The sequence below is a fragment of the Melospiza melodia genome, chromosome 1 (assembly GCF_035770615.1).
Source record: "Melospiza melodia melodia isolate bMelMel2 chromosome 1, bMelMel2.pri, whole genome shotgun sequence".
NCBI lineage: Eukaryota > Metazoa > Chordata > Aves > Passeriformes > Passerellidae > Melospiza > Melospiza melodia.
Window position 1 is genome coordinate 106,834,023 of NC_086194.1, and position 16,624 is coordinate 106,850,646.

A 16,624-nucleotide genomic window follows, 5' to 3' on the forward strand; every position below is an offset into this window, starting at 1 on the left:
GAAAATCATAGAAGACATAACTAGGTGACAAAATGAGTACTTTGATTTGAAGACTGTGTTTTTGTCTGATTTTGATGGTCAGTCCTGGAGATCAGTCACCATTTCAAAAGCCACGTGTGGTTACAGCCCTGCAACATTACAAATGGTAAAAGACCCCACAAGCAGAAGTAGCTCTTTACTGATGCTTGTTCTTTCTTATTGTTTCACACTTACATGCTTATATACCTTAGACATGTTTGTTAGCTCACTGGTATCCATGCGACTTGAGAGCTTGAACAATGACAGTTATTTGGAATTTGATAAAGCATGGATGATCCTTGGCTGGAGGTTTGATGTATAGTTATGGAGAGTAAAGGGTAGTGAGAATTTTCTTTGGAAACTAAAAAAAAAATTTCTGCACATGGATATACAGGCTTACACAGGTGCAGAATAAAATATTTTCCGAATAAATTTTACTTTACAACTTCATGTGATATACTTGTTTTCTTTCTGAGAATGAATTGTGGCTGAGTGGCAGAGAACATTGTTTCCTGCAAGCTCACCACCCCCTTGTTAAGTCACTTAAAGTGAATGAATCCAGAGGCTTGGACTCAGGTAAGGGTATTAAGCCCCAAAATGAAGTCATGATTAAGCCCCATAAATTCTGCCATGGTAAAATTCCAGTGCATAGCTAAAATCACTCCTAGGAACTTTTTCAGAGTCTCACTGCATGCATTTTCTCCTCCTCTGTGCAGTCAAGTGACTCTCAGCTGCACTTCCAAAGCACAATGTTTCTAGAAGTTTTGAAAACTGGTTTAAGGCAGCCCAGAACTGAAGAGCCGACAGCAGTGGTTAATTTTGACTTCATCTCCATTTTTTCTCGTACCACTCCAACCATCTAAGGGGGGAAAAATGACCTTCTCTCTGCAGAGGAGTGCCATGAAAATAAATTAATAAATAGTTGCAAAGCTATCGTCTATTTTAGTACAGAGCACTGGAGCAAAGCTCTTGAGGAAATTAGTTCTGTCATCAGAATAGGGTTTAAGTAGCGTGCAATGGATATGGCAGGAGGCCTTGAGCATCAAACAGTGAAGGTGAAGTAAAACACCTCCATGCATGAATCAAGCTCCCTGCTCATCGTGCTGAAAAAGGCTGGAGTCCTTTAGGAAACCAAACGTGTGCTTGTGCAACCAAAGACTGCATTAAATGGCACTGAGAAGTGTTCACATCACAGAAACCTCACTTTTCAGCCGTTTCAGTGATGATTACATCTTTAAGACCTGGCTGCCGTAGGTGAAGACTTTGCACAGAAGGTGATCTGCAGGATCACCACCAGAACATCTAACAGATTATCTCCTGGGGTGGCATATCCATGGATCAAGGGCTTAGTTTTTACAGATCTGTGTATTATCTTCAAATATTGAGTGACTTTGGAATTGTGAACCTTGAGCTTCATTCCCAGACTGCACTATTACCCAGTGTTAATAGCATATATATTACTTCATATAAAGTATTAGCCAGCCACCACAGAAAAATAATTTTCAGTACAACTCAACAGAATTGGAATGTGTGATTCTGCAATTCAAGCTTAATGAAGACCACTGACAAACTCTGGGACTATTACAAGTCCTTAGCAACCAAAGAAAAATTTTTGTTACCATGGGATTTTCTGTGGATGTTTTCTGTGACCCAGTCATATGACACTCAGTTCAGGTTCCATTGCAATAAGTTAAAAAAAAATCATATTAGTATTGTATTCTTGACCTGTCAGCTTCCCAGTTTCCCCATCTGCAGGGTGGCAGCAAGCAGGCAACATTTAATGGTAGCTGAGTGCTTTGAGATCCTTGGATGATGAAGGCCAAAATCCACAGTATTTTTCTTTTTCGGTCTTGTGACAGACTGGATTTCACTTACCATTATTTTGAAAGTGTGTTAGGTTATTTGCCTGTCCATGCTAACAGTGACAATAAATCACTTTCCACACCTCACTGAGAGAACCAAGCACTATTTACAGATTATAGTGTGGATAAAGCAGAAATACTGTTCCCATCACTATGGTAGAGGATCTGTCAGCACTTCCATTACCATACTTCAATTCCAGTGGTTTGCAAGCTCATTTTGATTACCATTACCAAATAGACTGCTATTTTTCAGCTTTATTAACGTTAAGTGAATAAATCATGGAAGTTAAAATTGCTTTTGTTCTCCCATAACTAAAATTGGCTTGAAGTTCAAACAAGGAAATTTGGAAAGCAATTCAGTTTGTCCAAAAGAAAGAGGTAGCGTCAAAGGATGGGCCACTTCACATACTTAGAATTCAATCTCACCATCATGCATCTAGCTCTGTATTGACATGACGATATATCAGAAAAAATAATACTCTTGTGGAGCTCTTCCAATTGCTCTGATACTTAGAATCATTTTTTAAAACTGCTTAAATACACATTTACATTGTGTCTGGGTGGTCTTTGAGTTAAAAAATATGCTTTCAATAACTTTGCTTCAAATACATTTTTTTTTTTAATAAAAAAGAGGAAATTAAACACAAAAAAACCTATGTTATTTTAACATGGAGGTTTCAACAATAATAAAATTCAAATTTAAGCTTGACACACCATCTTAACTCATTCAACAATGTATTTCTAATAAATCCCAATAGTGGGATGCGTTAAGATGAATAAATCAGTCCTAAATAACAACTCCTAAGTTATGTTTAATTCCTGAGAAATTTGTGCACATAAAGGATTTCTCCCTTATGATTATGTGAAACAAACAAACAAACAAACAAACAAAAAAACAAACAAACTTGTGAGCTTGAAACTGAACTTTACTTGATAGTGCAAACTTTGTTTTCCTGGAAAGGGTGTGCGAGATGGCTCTCGGAGACCCCAAGGTCAGCAGGTAACACAGCCCATGTTGTCTCCTCCAGGTGCCTCCTCCAGGAACGAGACTGGCTAGCCCATGATACCACTGAAGGCACAAGGAACACAGCCTGACCTTTGCTGGCAATTCCTCGGAGCTCCTGAGCGCTGATTTTGTTCAGCATGACTGAAGTAAATGCGCTCTCTCTCTCTGAGAAGGCCTTACCTTCCATCATGGCGAATGGGATGAGGCAACCTCTTATGCTGTTCTTGTCGTGTCTGTGTCTTTCCAGGTGCAATGCCCACGGTGCCTTATGCCAGAGACTTCCAACAGGTGGTATCTGACTGTTTGCATTTGACTGTGTGTTAAGGTTTTTTAAAAGAATCTCACATTCATTTGAAAGGCTGCAGTGGAACAGTGAGAAGGAAAGTCTGTCTGCTTGCCTTGGTTTAGCTGCTGCATTGAATAAATAAAACCTGGAGAGAGAAGAGAGAGGAGAGAGACCACTTTCCTGCAGTCTGCAAAAGCAGGCAGTGAGTGAGGAACGGACTTTTCCTCACAACTTTGCACCAGAATCGTAAACTGGTGACTGGAAGAGGAGGGAGCAAACTATGTACAGCCCTGGCTCAGGCTGATGAGAAGAGACTGCAGATTCAGAAGGCCCCTGAAAAATATGTAGAAAGGTGGGAAAACATTCAAATGTAGAATTTAGGTGTGTATCTCTCCCTCTACACTCACACTTATGGACCTTGTAATGTTATTCTGTTTTATCCAGCAGATTTGTTTTCTCTTTCTACCTGTATAAAGTGAATTAAAATTCAAGTAAAACCCAGATTTTGAAATTCATAGCCTTATAGTGGTTTGGGGGTGTTTACAATTAAGAAATAATTGTAAAAAAGCTCTGGCTAACTCAGGATGCTTTGATGGTTGGATTGCTCTATTTTCCTTCCATCTTGGTCATAAAATGTCTCTCCACTGGCCACCTTGTATTTGGAAATCCAGTTGAAGACCACAACATGCAAGTAATAGCTCTTCCTTATGGGATTTAGAGTCTGCGGCTAGATGTTGAGCTTCAGAGTTATCTGATCTCTGTTAGCTCCAAGGATTGCAGCCATCCTTTGTTTTCATTTTCCAGTACTGGATGAAAGAGAAGCTGATGCTGTCACATAGATTCTATTCAAAATCATGGCTTCCATGATTTATTTAAAACGGCCCTCCAAATATTAATACCTCTGCAATGAGGCAAGTGCCAGATTTTTAATTTAAAAAAAATCAGGGTTAATACAATGAATAGCAAGGATGGCAATCTTATGCCACCTCATATTAACCACTGATTAGCAGCAAATGTAGAAATTTGCTTTACAAAAATGGAAGTTGAATGGCAATTTAACAAATTATGATTAAGAAAACCAAAATATCCTGTTTAACTTTCACTTCACATGGTGACAAAAATACATAACATAAATAAGCAGACAGATATACAGCAGTACTGTTCTCTCTAGAAACTTACTTCCTGTTACTAGAGGAGATGTGAAAACAGATTTCTTTACCAAATAGGAATTTTAAAATAATTAGATGCAAAAATCACAGCCACATACAACTTCTCTTTTCTGAAAATATTCATAACTGCTGGCAAAACTGAACCATGACAAGTTAGTCCCAAGAATAACAGAAACAGAAGGACAGACCATGTGTGGACAGAAATCCCCTTTTGTCTCAATTCTGACAAATACTCCCAAGCCAGTAATCATTTTGGGAGGAAACTGTTGCTTCATGCAAACACTATGATCTAGAGGTCATACTTTCTTGCCTAAGACACATTTCTGTGGTAAATCCCCCAGTTCCCACAGCACTTCAGGTCTTATGCCACAGGCCAGTCTGTGAAGGATGAAAGGTTATTAACCATGGCTTTAAACCATGAAGCATCCCTTTGGGCAGATACTCAGCCTGTGCAAATGCAGCCATTCCCACAGGTGAGACCCTTCACTCTCTGTATTTCACCTGAAACTTATTTCATTGCTATTCCTTCACCCCGTGCCCCCAAGAGTGAAGACCGGAGTGTGCATCCTGAATCCCAGCCAGGAGATCGCAGACAGAGCACAGCTTCACCTCCAAGAGCAAAGAGTGCAGTGCTCTGCCCTGTGCCCACCCAGGGGCTTGGCACTTTGTCTCCATTTTCCCCTAAAAGAAAGAAAGAGCAGGCTTAAGGCAAGAGAGAGCCAAGACGCAAAGACAGGCAGCCTCCTGGCCGGGATGGGAAGTCTGCCCAGGCCCTATGCTCTGGGAACCCCGGCTATGCATAATCCTAATGGCAGAAATGGTTTTGTACAAATACAGAAAAACGATCTTGTGTACAATACCCACAAGGTTTCAGGTCAGTTTCTAAAGCATACCCACGTTACAGGTCAATTTCTAAAGAATACCCACAAGGTTTCAGGTCAGTTTCTAAGGAATACCCAGATTTCAGGTCAGCTTCTAAAGAATACCCATGTTTCAGGTCAGTTTCGAAAAGTTTTTTTTTTTTTTTTTTTTAATATTACACTGAATATTTAGGACATCTGGGATGTTTGTGACAGCAACACCGAGCTCAGTACACGCGCCCTGTTGCCGGGAGCCCAGGGTGATGCAGCGGGCGCGGCCGGCGGGCCCTCTGGCCCCTCTCCCTCTCGCTGGCCCTCTCGGTGTGCGTCTCCGTGCCCAGGGTTCCTCTGGCCCCCCTCCCTCTCTCTGGGCCTCTCGGTGCGTGCTCCGTGCCCGCGGAGGCCGGCGGAGGCGGGGGCTATCCCGGCAGTTCTCCCTTCCCGCCCGGCCGCGGGGAGGTCTCCTCAGGCCGGGGGAGGCGGGGCGGCGGCGCGCGGCCGCGCGGCGGCGCTGCGGGCCCTGAGCGCGGCCTGGGGGCTGCGCGTGCCGGCCACGGCATTCCCGCTGCCCGCTCGGCGCGCAGCGGCCGGGAATGGGGGAGCTGCTGCCGCCGCCGCCGCCGCTGCTGCCGCTCTGCCCGCGCCCCGCGGCTCCGGCGCCGCCTCCTCCTCCTCGCTCGGCCTGAAGCGCGCTCGCACTCGTGGATCCCGGCGGGGAAGGGGCCATGGGCCGCCTCCCCGAGGCGCGGCGGCTGTGAGGCGGCCGGCGCTCGTTCGGGGAGCCGGGGGGAGAGGCTGCCGGCGGCCGGCCAGGCTGCGCCGGGGAAGGGAGTGCCGCTCGCAGCCGGCGGCGGGCGCGCAGGCAGCACCTCGGTGCCGGTGACTTGGGGGTGCCGCTCCCCGCCCGCGCCCGGCCGCGGCGGTGGATGGATGCGCCATGGCCACGCTGGTGTGCCGGGTGCAGCTGCTGGATGACACCGACCCCTTCAACAGCACCAACTTCCCCGAGCCCACCCGGCCGCCGCTGTACACCTTCCGGGAGGACATCCCGCTCGCCACCCAGCTGGCCGGGGTGCACCGCCTCCTCCGCGCCCCGCAGAAGGTACCAGGGAGGGCAGGGGCGAGTGAGTGGGGGGCGCCGGGGAAGGGCAGCGGCCTCTCCGCCAGCGCCCGGCAGCGGGAGCGGAGGCCGGCGGGCGGCCCCCGGCCCCTGCGGGGCGGCAGCCAGGGCTCCAAGCCCGGCGGCGGGGCTGCCCCGCCGGCTCCCCTGCCTCCGCTGTCCTTAGTCCCGACAGTATAGGCATCTCCTTAAGTCCTGGGGAGAGGCCCCGGGGGACGGCGGAGGGGTTCCCTCTGCTGCTCTCCCGCGTTTCCAAACGCTCTCAAGGGCAGCTACCGCCTCTGCTTTAGCTATAGCTGCCTCACTCTTTCCCTAGGAGAAGAAAAACCTCATCACACCAGAGGCCAAGTTGGGTATCAAGTGCTCGGTGCCTGTCCTTCGCTAGCGTTGCCTGGGTATCTGGGGATACTGCGGGATAACGTGGTGTGTCGGGCCAGCCGGGCACGGTCGCGCCGGCAGGACCCGGGCTTTGCCTGGTTGAGATTTAATGAGCCAGGCAGTTCCAGCCGGGGCTTTGGTAAAAATAGCAGCGTCTGCTGCCCTTGAAACAATCGGTGCTATTAGTCCCTCTTGCGAAGAACTGCAGCATGGCCCTTGTCAAGTCTTACCTATCTCTTCTTGCATGCTTCTTCTAATACATGTGCTGGCATTTGTAGCTCTGCCCTTGAAATCAGGCACCCGAGCATTATTCTTGAATTTTTAGTTTTCAAAGCAATGCCACTGATTGGCATAATAATAATGTCTTTTTGTTATTATCTTGTATCTGCACATTAGTTCTGTGGAGTGCACTGAAGAAGAAAGGAAAAAATGCCCACTTTTTTTTTTTTTTCTACAAAGTAAAAGTTGTAAAAGTTTTATTTGCCCTGTGATGAAGTGGGAGGAAAATACTCTCTTAACATCACTTGTTGTATTATGCTCATGGGAGCCTGCGGAAAGATGACAAAGGGCTGTGTGTCCCCTTAGATTTAAGGATATCCAAAAGCCCATAAAAGTATTTCAGAGAAAAGCTCATGGAGCAGACAGAAGTTTTGCATTTGTAGAACGGTTTCCTCGCATAATAGTTGCCAAGGATACAGCATCCAGTGAACAGAGCTCTGCCTAAAGCACAAAAACTTTGGAAGCTCTTGGTGCGCTGGGTCAATTCTGTTTTCATGTGCTCAGTCGTCCTCAATTCAGAGAGTGGTCCCATTGTTTTCATGGGAGGCTTTTTTTTTTTTTGGAGTGAGAGCTAATTAAAAGAAAGGCAAGATGGATTCTGACACCAAATGAAGTGAATAAAGAGATAGTTTAAAATCTGGATTTAGAGTTAATTCAACTTCATTTTCAGCAGTATTTCATTTTGCTATGTTTTGCTTTGGTTTGAATACTTCCCTGACAATTTTTTATAACTTTTTGTACTAACACCGCCATCAACTTGGTTTAGCATCTTAGGAGCCAGCCAAAATCCATGGCCACTTGTATATGCTTCACTCCTGCCCAGTCTTTCTGCATGTAGCATTTCTCAGGTTTAATTAATGTTTGGAAAGTGTACTTGCAGACTTGGGGTGAGAGGTGGCCTGTGTCCCTAGAGGTGCTGTAAACCTGGCTATTGAAAGATAGCTGCTGTGCTAGAGGCAAATCCTGGCCCAGAGAGAATTGTTAATTTGTGGTTCTGGCTCTTCCAAATACTTTGTTTCCGTTGTGAGGGTGTAGGCATTGAAATCTGCTTACATGGTTACAGTTACCTTTGTGTTTGCATAGCCTCCTGTTTCTGCCTTAATTATGTCTTGGCTTCTACCAGGTAAAAAAAAAAGGGTTGGTTGATTAGACTTGTTTACCTTTATTCATTATAATGAAAGCTTAGTTCTGTGTTTACACTTGCAGTCAGGGCAGCATTGCTGTGTTTGGCATTACATCTTTGTACCTGTAATTCTGTAAAATAAACTGATTTGTGTTGCATTCTTCTGTTTTTTATTTTTTGGGTTTTTTTGGGGTTTTTTTTTTTAGTTTTTTTGTTTTTGGTTTTTTTTTGGTTTTTTTTTTTTTTTTTTTTTTTGGGAGGCAGACATATTCTTTCTGCAGCCTTTCCTCAAGACCATATTCACTGGTCAATAGAAGATCACCACATTATTTGACTAAGAAGAATTTTGCTCCATTTCACCCAGAGATTAGGGCAAATTCTGATCTCAGAGGAATGCAGCTGTCAAAGCGGAGCATAGGTTGAAATTCAGGTGTCGGTTCACATCAACGCATGTGAGGTTTGATTGATTAATTACTTTGAAAATTGCTGAGCTAATGGATTGAGGGTCCATTTAGTATCATCACAGTGACTAGAGCAAAATATCTTCAAACAGACCTAGGAGTTTCTAGCTCAAATGATGTCCCTGCCCATGGCAGGAGAGTTGGAACTTTGAGGTCTCTTGCAACCCAAGCCTTTCTATGACGATGATGATGATGAAATGCATAGGAACACCAATGTGTTCCTAAATAATTTCTGAAGTTTTATAAACTGGTAGCCTTTTTGCCAGCAGGTTTGAATGATCAGCATTATACTTTTTTTCCAGCGAGTTGCTCTTGATTTGGGTGAACATGCACTTACTGTCTGAAGAAAGCTGCCACCTTGTTGCCTTCACACCACTGGATGATTTGCACATCTTTTAGATAATCTACTGCTGTGGGAAGCACTTGATAGGATGAAGTCAGTGTCAGGAATCCAGCTCACTTCAGTGGGGTCAGATTTCGCCATTGCTGTCTTGAAATTAGTAATGACGACAGTGTAGTGACGGTGGTATTTTTGTAGTTAGTAGGACAACTTGTATACTGCAAGTCATTTTAAGTTAAACATTATAAATAATTATTAAGAGAACCACTTAAAAAGTAAACTAAAAATGCTTTGACATTCGGACCTGTCATAGTATGTCATTAGTAGCTTTTTTGTAACCAACAGATGTTCTTGCTTGATTCCAAAGAGCAGGATTTCTTCACTCTAGTCCTTTGAAAGTACAACTCAATTTTGCATGTTGGTTTTACTGCTTCTTTTCTTTAAACTCACACTTCTACTTGAGTTAGGATGCAAGTCTAGATCTACACTCTGTCTTCTGAGCAGCAATGTTTTTAGATCCTTATGGAGGTTCACTGGGAAGTTAAGAAACTGAGTTCTGAGAATAATGTCTGGGAGGGTCTTTACAACTCTGAATAATCTGGAGTACCTAAGCTGGTTGATAGGGAAAACCAATAAGAAGAGTCTCTGCAATCTTTCTTTCACTTGGGATTAGGTGCCTGATTGTATCCTCCTTCCTCTTTTTTTCCCTGCTTCTCTCTGTGCACATACTTTTCTCTACATCCATATCTCTGGATACAGCAGCTTGTTGTTCATTGGGTTGTGCTCAGCTCTGTCTGGCATGCACACTGAGCCTCATGGGGCAGGACACTGTCATCAGGAATGCTTGTTTCAGCTATCCCCCGTGGTTATGAGTGATTTGGTCCTAGATGGTAACACACTGTCCTAGCTGACAATGCAATCAAGTACCACAAATTCTGTTACAGTATTTTAGCCACATTTACAAATTCTTGCTGAGTAAGTATGCCACGTTGCAGAGTTTTTGTGGTTTGCCTATATTGATTTGGCTGCCTAAGGTGCCATTTTGAATTTGGCTTTTATTGTTCATGAGGATTTTAGGTCACTCTTACTGTCTGTTGCATGAAGTAGAACTGGATCTAGTTTGGACTCTGACTTCAGATGTCCCTTTTGCCCATTTCTGTGAACCTTGGGAAAATTCAGAACTGGGTCTAAATTTGTGGCTCAGGCCCTGTGCCAATAATGCTCTTTGAATCTAATTCGGTACATTGGGTTTGTTGGTTTTGAATTGCTTTGAGTTACTTGATACTTATAACTTGCTGACATAGGGTCGCTCAGGAGAGTAGCTATATATACATGGCCAATGTCAAGTGGTGTGCTTTTTTTAGAGATCTTCTTCATTATAACTTATTCACATAATTACAGCATGCTGGGTATGTTGCCATAGTCTGTTTTCACATGCCACAGTAGTGTCCAGTGTTGGGGCAGCTCTGTAAGGAATACATCTTTACAATAATAGGACGTCACACTGCCTAATTTATCAAGAAAATGTAATTGAAATACTTTGTGTGACAATGGAAAGCGACAACAAAAAAAAACTTTCCGCATGGGATACTGGTGGAGACAGTGTAAAGGAGAGTTATAGTTCGATAAGGATAATTGTTTTGATGTCCTGTTCCTTCTGAGAAAGCTGGAGATAACTTCTGTGTTTAAATGCTTCCAAGAATTTGTAATTAGGAACAGTGTCATTCAGAAAACAGTGGTATAAGCAAATAAATCCAGTGAGTGCTAGAGGGATTCAGGAGTTTCATTCATAAAGAAGCCATCCACATTTCCATCTTCAGCTGCTGTGATTTAGCCCTGCATTTAAGCCAGGGCTCACTCTGAGGCATGGTGTGATGTAAACTGATAGCAGGGATAGTTCCACTGGTTGTGTCCTGGCATGGAGCTCAGCTCTGGCATTGAACTCAGTGCCAGGCTATACCCTGGCAGCAGCCTCAGGTTTTCTGAGAGCACTAAGCCTACCAGCTGGCTCCTCTTCCCTGGGGTTCCTTGGCATTTAGTTATAATGCATTGGTCCACAGAGGCTAGGCAGAAAAAGAAGAAAGTATGGTTTGAATCCTGATGTAGGTACTGATAAAGAGCAGCTGAAGAGAGCATTTCTCTTCTCTGAAGAGAGTATTTTTGGATTAGTCATTATGTTGTTAATGGGAGCTGAAGAACAGAAGATGGAAACTGGAATATTGTCATTTTCCCAGGGAAAATGAACCCACACCTAAGGGGAACTGGCTGGTATCTTCTGCAAGCGTTGATGCTGAGGACTGGGAAATATTTTAGTTGAGAGCTGTAAGACACATAGGTCTTTCATATTTTGCCTGAGGCAGGTGGACATCTGCCTTTTTTCATCCTTCGAGTGGAGGGAGGATTTAACACAAAGGTTGTTTCCAAAAGATTTCCAAAGTGTTATGACTCTAGCAAGTATTTCTGGAGCTGACAAATTCCTGTGCTTCAAGAGATTGATCCTGTAGCAGAAGAAACATATGCTCGTATTTTATAGGGAATTTTTTATGAGGACAGAGTGGGGTAGGATACTGCTCTATCTCCTGACTTGACAGCACAAGCTGCACCAGAGTCCTCTGTGGAGCACACTTTTCTGGGGGAGTATAAACACTTGCCCTAAAGCACAACTGTGAAAAGTTTCTCAGTCTCCACCAGCTGACTGTCTTCTGTGGTGTGGGCCTTCAAAGGAGAAGAAATACCTGTAGAACAGATACAAAGTAATTGTCAAATGCCTGGCTTTGCCTCTGAAGTTTAAGGTAAGGGGACTTTGAAGTTCCTGCATGGTTCTTCTGACAAGTTATGGTTTGGGCAAGTTGCAGTTCAGTTCAGGTGTTTGATCCAGGCATAAAAGCTGTGTTGTAAAATCAGGGGCACAAATCTATCTATCTATCTATCTATCTATCTATCTATCTATCTATCTATCTATCTATCTATCTATCTATCTATCTATCTATCTATCTATCTATCTATCTATCCCAGAGACTCAGTTTCTGACTTTGACACCTCTCTTGCAGGTCACTGAGTTTGGCTGATCATAGCTCAAGAATGATAGGAGCGAGTGTACTGGTAGTTCTCACGATTCCACTAAATTTTTAGATCACAGATCAGTCAGATACAGCCTCTGGAAACTCACATCATCACCCTGTGTTTCCTGGAGGTTCTTAGTCAAAGAAAGGAGTTTAATAGGAAGAAGTCTGACCTTGCTGTTATCCTACCACAAATCTCATATTTGCAGTTCCAATTTTTGATGCTTGCTCTCAAAACCAGTTTGTAGATACCTCATTTTATCCAAATTCTTCTTGTGTAAAGATTACTAGTGGATTAACCGAGCAAGAAACTAAGATGACTGCAGTTCATATCTATGTTGGTAAAGGAATAGTCAGATATGTGGGACTTGGCCTGTTGCAGTCTCCTCTTCCTGTGTTGTTCCAAATAAGAACAAAAGTTCTCACAGAAGTTTTATTAGAGTTTTCCCTTCCTAGTGCATCCACAGCCATCCTACCTTGCCAGTAATTAGGGTCTAAATGAGAATCCCTTTTCTTTCTGTCTGATCTCACTCGCTGGGTTGTGACGATGAGCGATGAGCGTTACAGCCTTTGTGCAAATGTATGCAAGGCAGCTGGGCTGTAACTCACCCATCCATCACATTGTCACTGATGACAACCCTACTTGGTTTTACAGTCCATTTCTCTGGCTGGAGTTCAGCCAGGACAGGTTGGTACCTCTAGTCTTTCAAAAAGGTGTTTTCTATTTCTGAGTGATGTGAAGTGGTCTGGGCTGGGGCTATACAGCTCCTTTGGTAAGTGCTGCTTCAGTAGGCTGAACCCATGTGCTAAGATATTATTTCATTACCAGCTCAGAGGAAAGAGTGCCAGCTACTTACACCTCTGTCATCACTTTCCACACAACCTGGATTGTGTTATATTAATATTAACTTTATGTTGTATTACAGTTACTAATAAGACAGCAAGGAATGTTGTTACATATTTTTAGCACTTGAACAAGTTGGGACAATAGTAGCAGTGAGCTCTCTAGTAAGCCCAGCTACCTAGAAACATCTGCAACTGTCTGGCATATGAAACTATTGAAGACTGTCCACGTCATCAGCTCAACACATATATACCACAAAAATGCATTGCAGTTTCCAATTTCCAAGTTAAAAAGGAGTAATTCTGTCATTCCCAGCATTTTAAAGATGCTTAAAAAAAAAAAGCTTAGACTTTTTCCTTTACTTTCAGTATGACTGCTTGACTTTAGTAGTCATACTTCTCAACTGACCCTCTGTCTATTTTGTGAGAAGGATATTTATTTATTTTATTCCACAGAATCCTGGAAAATTGCTGATTTTGGTCCTGCATGCCTAGTTGCTATCATTAAATATGGGCAATGCATGCATTAGTTTTAATCTTTTAGTCGTATTGGTTATCATTTTACGTGGTAGTGATCATTAGGCTGAATAGAAAGGATTGGGGTAACTGGAAAAAAAGCTTCATCTTCTTTTAGTTCTAGAGGGGTTTGTATGACAAAATATATATACTTGGAAAAATGAAACAGACAGTGTTGTCTTGTGTTTACTAACAATTAACTCTTGTGTTTACTAACAATTAAACTCTTAGTTTCGGGATGATAAGAAGAAGCTGCATAAATAAGCAAGTTGTAACACAAAGTAAAATCAGGTATGTCTGGTTACATGCAGCAGTGGGGGATTGTGTATGGCTTGAAGCTTTATGTTCATCAGCCACAAAAGTAGTAAGCTGTATCTTGTGCAGTTGTATTACTTTAACTCTAGTGATATGGATAAAGCAATACACTTTTCCTCTTGTACACAGCATGCATGATTCTATTGGAATAAAATGCACTTACAGATAGGGTGTATTTCCCTATTTAGGAAAGAAAGTTTACTTTCATCATGGTTTCTGTGTTTCTTCTCTTCTATAAGCTACAGATTATGCCAGTTAAAAGGATAGTTTTAAGCAACTTTCATATTAGTTAAAAACTAAAAATGAGGGACATTTCAGTGCTGTTCGTTGAAGCTAGCTGCTTCAGGTTTACTAATGAGCCCTTCAAACTTTGTAAGTGAAATTGAGAAAATAAGTATTTTCTTTAGAATTGTGAATATACTATTGCAGCCACAAGTAGCAGCATTGCAGGTAAAGTAGCTGCTCCTATTGCTGGTGAGGTGCCTGTGGATTTTGTGATTAGTTTTTTTTGGGATGGCTTTGTTTTTGACAAGGAGATGATGAAGTCCCTGGACTCTGTCTGGTGGGTTTTCTTTGCATGTTCACTGTGAACCACCTGACATGATTTGGGGGCTGGCAAAAAAGGCACTTGTAGCTCTCACAGCTGTGCCAGCCAAGTTGCTTATCTGAGTGTTATATGCCAGGTAAAGCTAGTTGAAAAAGCACATTGTGTCTGCTTTCTTACTTCATTACTGCAAGGCTTGCAAGGAATGAATGTAGTAGTGGAATGTGCAATCAGGAAACCAACAAGAATCTCATCTGTACTAGTGAAATGGCAAATAGGGTCTTGTGCCTGTTTTTTCTCAGTGGAATTAAAGTTCTGAGTTTTCTCCAAGTGCCCGTGATGAACCCATTCTAGCTATGGGGTGGACATTAATAGACTTCTAGTACTTGGAAAAACTTAGCATTTTATGGGTAGTGAAGAAATCAGAAAAAACCCACATATCTATGCTCTGTTTATTCCCATACTGCAGCAGCTGGCCCTGGAGCATGACCTTTGACTCCCCACACAAAGGGTTGTTATTTTCCCCTTCAGCTCTAGCATTGTGAGGGACTTGGCTTGTGAAAATCTTCAGTCCTCTGCCCTCTTTAAAGGAGGTCTTGGTGTCTCTGTTATGGAAGACCCTTCCAGGTTTGCCAGGCAGAGAATTAAGGATACCTGTTTCAGATTCCTGAAATTGTAAGATTTTTCTGTGCTGCCCTGCCTCATAGGCAGGAAGGACCTCACTGTCTGACTATTGTCTATAAAAAGTAAGTGAATTTGTAGGATTTTCTTTGTGTTTTGGTTTGGGCTTACTTATTTTTGTTAAAATTGGTCACCTTCAAAAAAGGCCGGGACTGGGAAGCTTTATAGTGGTAAGTTCCAAGGAGATGCAGATTCACATATATCTCATTGTGGAACTGTGCCGGTCCTAAGGCTTTCTGAATTTCAGAAATCCCCCTCATGAAGCACATTTCATCATACTCCTTCCTTTAGGCATCTTTATAGGAAATTGTAATGTGATTTGAAAATAGGTGTTTTGTAAAAAAAATGTGTTACTGTGGAAGAAAAAGTGCTGCTAAATTACACTGTTTGTGCTTTTCAGTCTCTACGTGTGTTATTTTAGTGTTTTCATTATTCTTTTTCAAGTACTCTACCATGCTACTAGTTGATTTGAGTTTCAGTTACAAATGCAAGCAACCTGCAATCCCAGTGGCTATGAGTAAGGCAGGCAGGCTTCATTCACAGGTGGAAAAGCAGTGTATTTTATTTCAGACGGACGTGACTGATTTATCCTATATGAACATTCTAAATGATTAATGTATTGCAATGATCATTGCTGGTCACAGCTGACGGGGTCTCATCTTACTGTGAATTTTTTTGTTCAGGTTTGATCATAGTGCATGAGGTGTTTTTGTCTCTGACTACACAAGGCAGAAAGAAATGCAACTCTTCTGGGTTTAGTATCCACAGTTGTGTTTGCCTGTGATCTGAGCACTCCTGTAGTGTCTTATATAGATCCTTCACTTTATACTGTAGTATTGCTCATTATTTTACTTGTTATGTCTCCTTTATTTTTTGCACAGAAGTGAGCTTGAATAACTGCAAGTAATGCACTTAGATTTGTTATACTTGCCTTGTAGACAGTAATGTGTTCTTGTTTACATGCTGATTTCATTTGTTCCTTTTTTAGCCTAATTAAAAAGTCAATTTGTCTGCAGTATTGTTTCAGCTACTGTATGGTGGCATTACTGTATGCTGTTCTGCCTTATGTGTGGATTACTGTTGTTATGCTTCTTCTAGACTGAGCCTTGTCTGGGAAGAAAAATGAGTCATTTTTCTGACAAAGCTGAGAGTTGTGGGGGAAAGTGGTGGAAGAAAATCCTCATCTCTTAAAAGCTAAAGAAGTGTAGTTTCTGAGGCTTAAGATGGGTGTCTCAGTTCAGATGCTGCTGAATTTGCTAAAACCTAAAATGCTTTTAGGTTTTCTGTCTTCTTAATTTTTTTTTGCTTAGTTTTGAAATGTGGATGAAAAAGCCACCAGTTATCACTGTGAATTTATGTCAAGCCTAGGGTGTGCCCGTATCTTTGAGTTTCTGAACTTATTGTTCAGAGACTCTGAATCTGGTTTTTTGGTGCCTTCATTTCATCTTGCTAAAGAAAAGTGATCAGCACTCAAAAATGTGCCCTTTGAAGAAATGACCACCTGTAGTAAGTTTGAAATCTAGGAGCTTTTTATAATGGAGAGAATTATCTCAAGATACAGAATTCTTTCTTTGCTAATTAGATGTGCCCATAACTTATATAAGTGTTTGGCTTGAAAGTCCTCAGAATATGTATGTATTCCTTTTAGTATTTTTCTCTCTTTCATCAAGGGGTTTGAAGGAAGTGTTTCCTAGTGGTCATTTGTATAAAGATGAAGAGGAATAGGATGCTATTTAGGCTACTTTCAGAGGCTGTATAAAA

The 16,624-nt window shown here is 42.4% G+C and overlaps 1 protein-coding gene across 14 annotated transcripts in view; it reads left to right on the forward strand.

The window, feature by feature from the left end:
- The first annotated feature begins 6,100 nt into the window (after window positions 1–6,100).
- FHOD3 (formin homology 2 domain containing 3) overlaps window positions 6,101–16,624 on the forward strand; it is a 374,713-nt gene continuing 364,189 nt past the window's right edge. For all 14 annotated transcript variants that reach the window (XM_063163493.1, XM_063163547.1, XM_063163530.1 and 11 more), the window contains exon 1: window positions 6,101–6,303. In XM_063163493.1, the coding sequence (XP_063019563.1) occupies window positions 6,139–6,303 (165 nt within the window). In that variant the 5' untranslated portion in view covers window positions 6,101–6,138. The remainder of the gene's footprint in view (window positions 6,304–16,624) is intronic.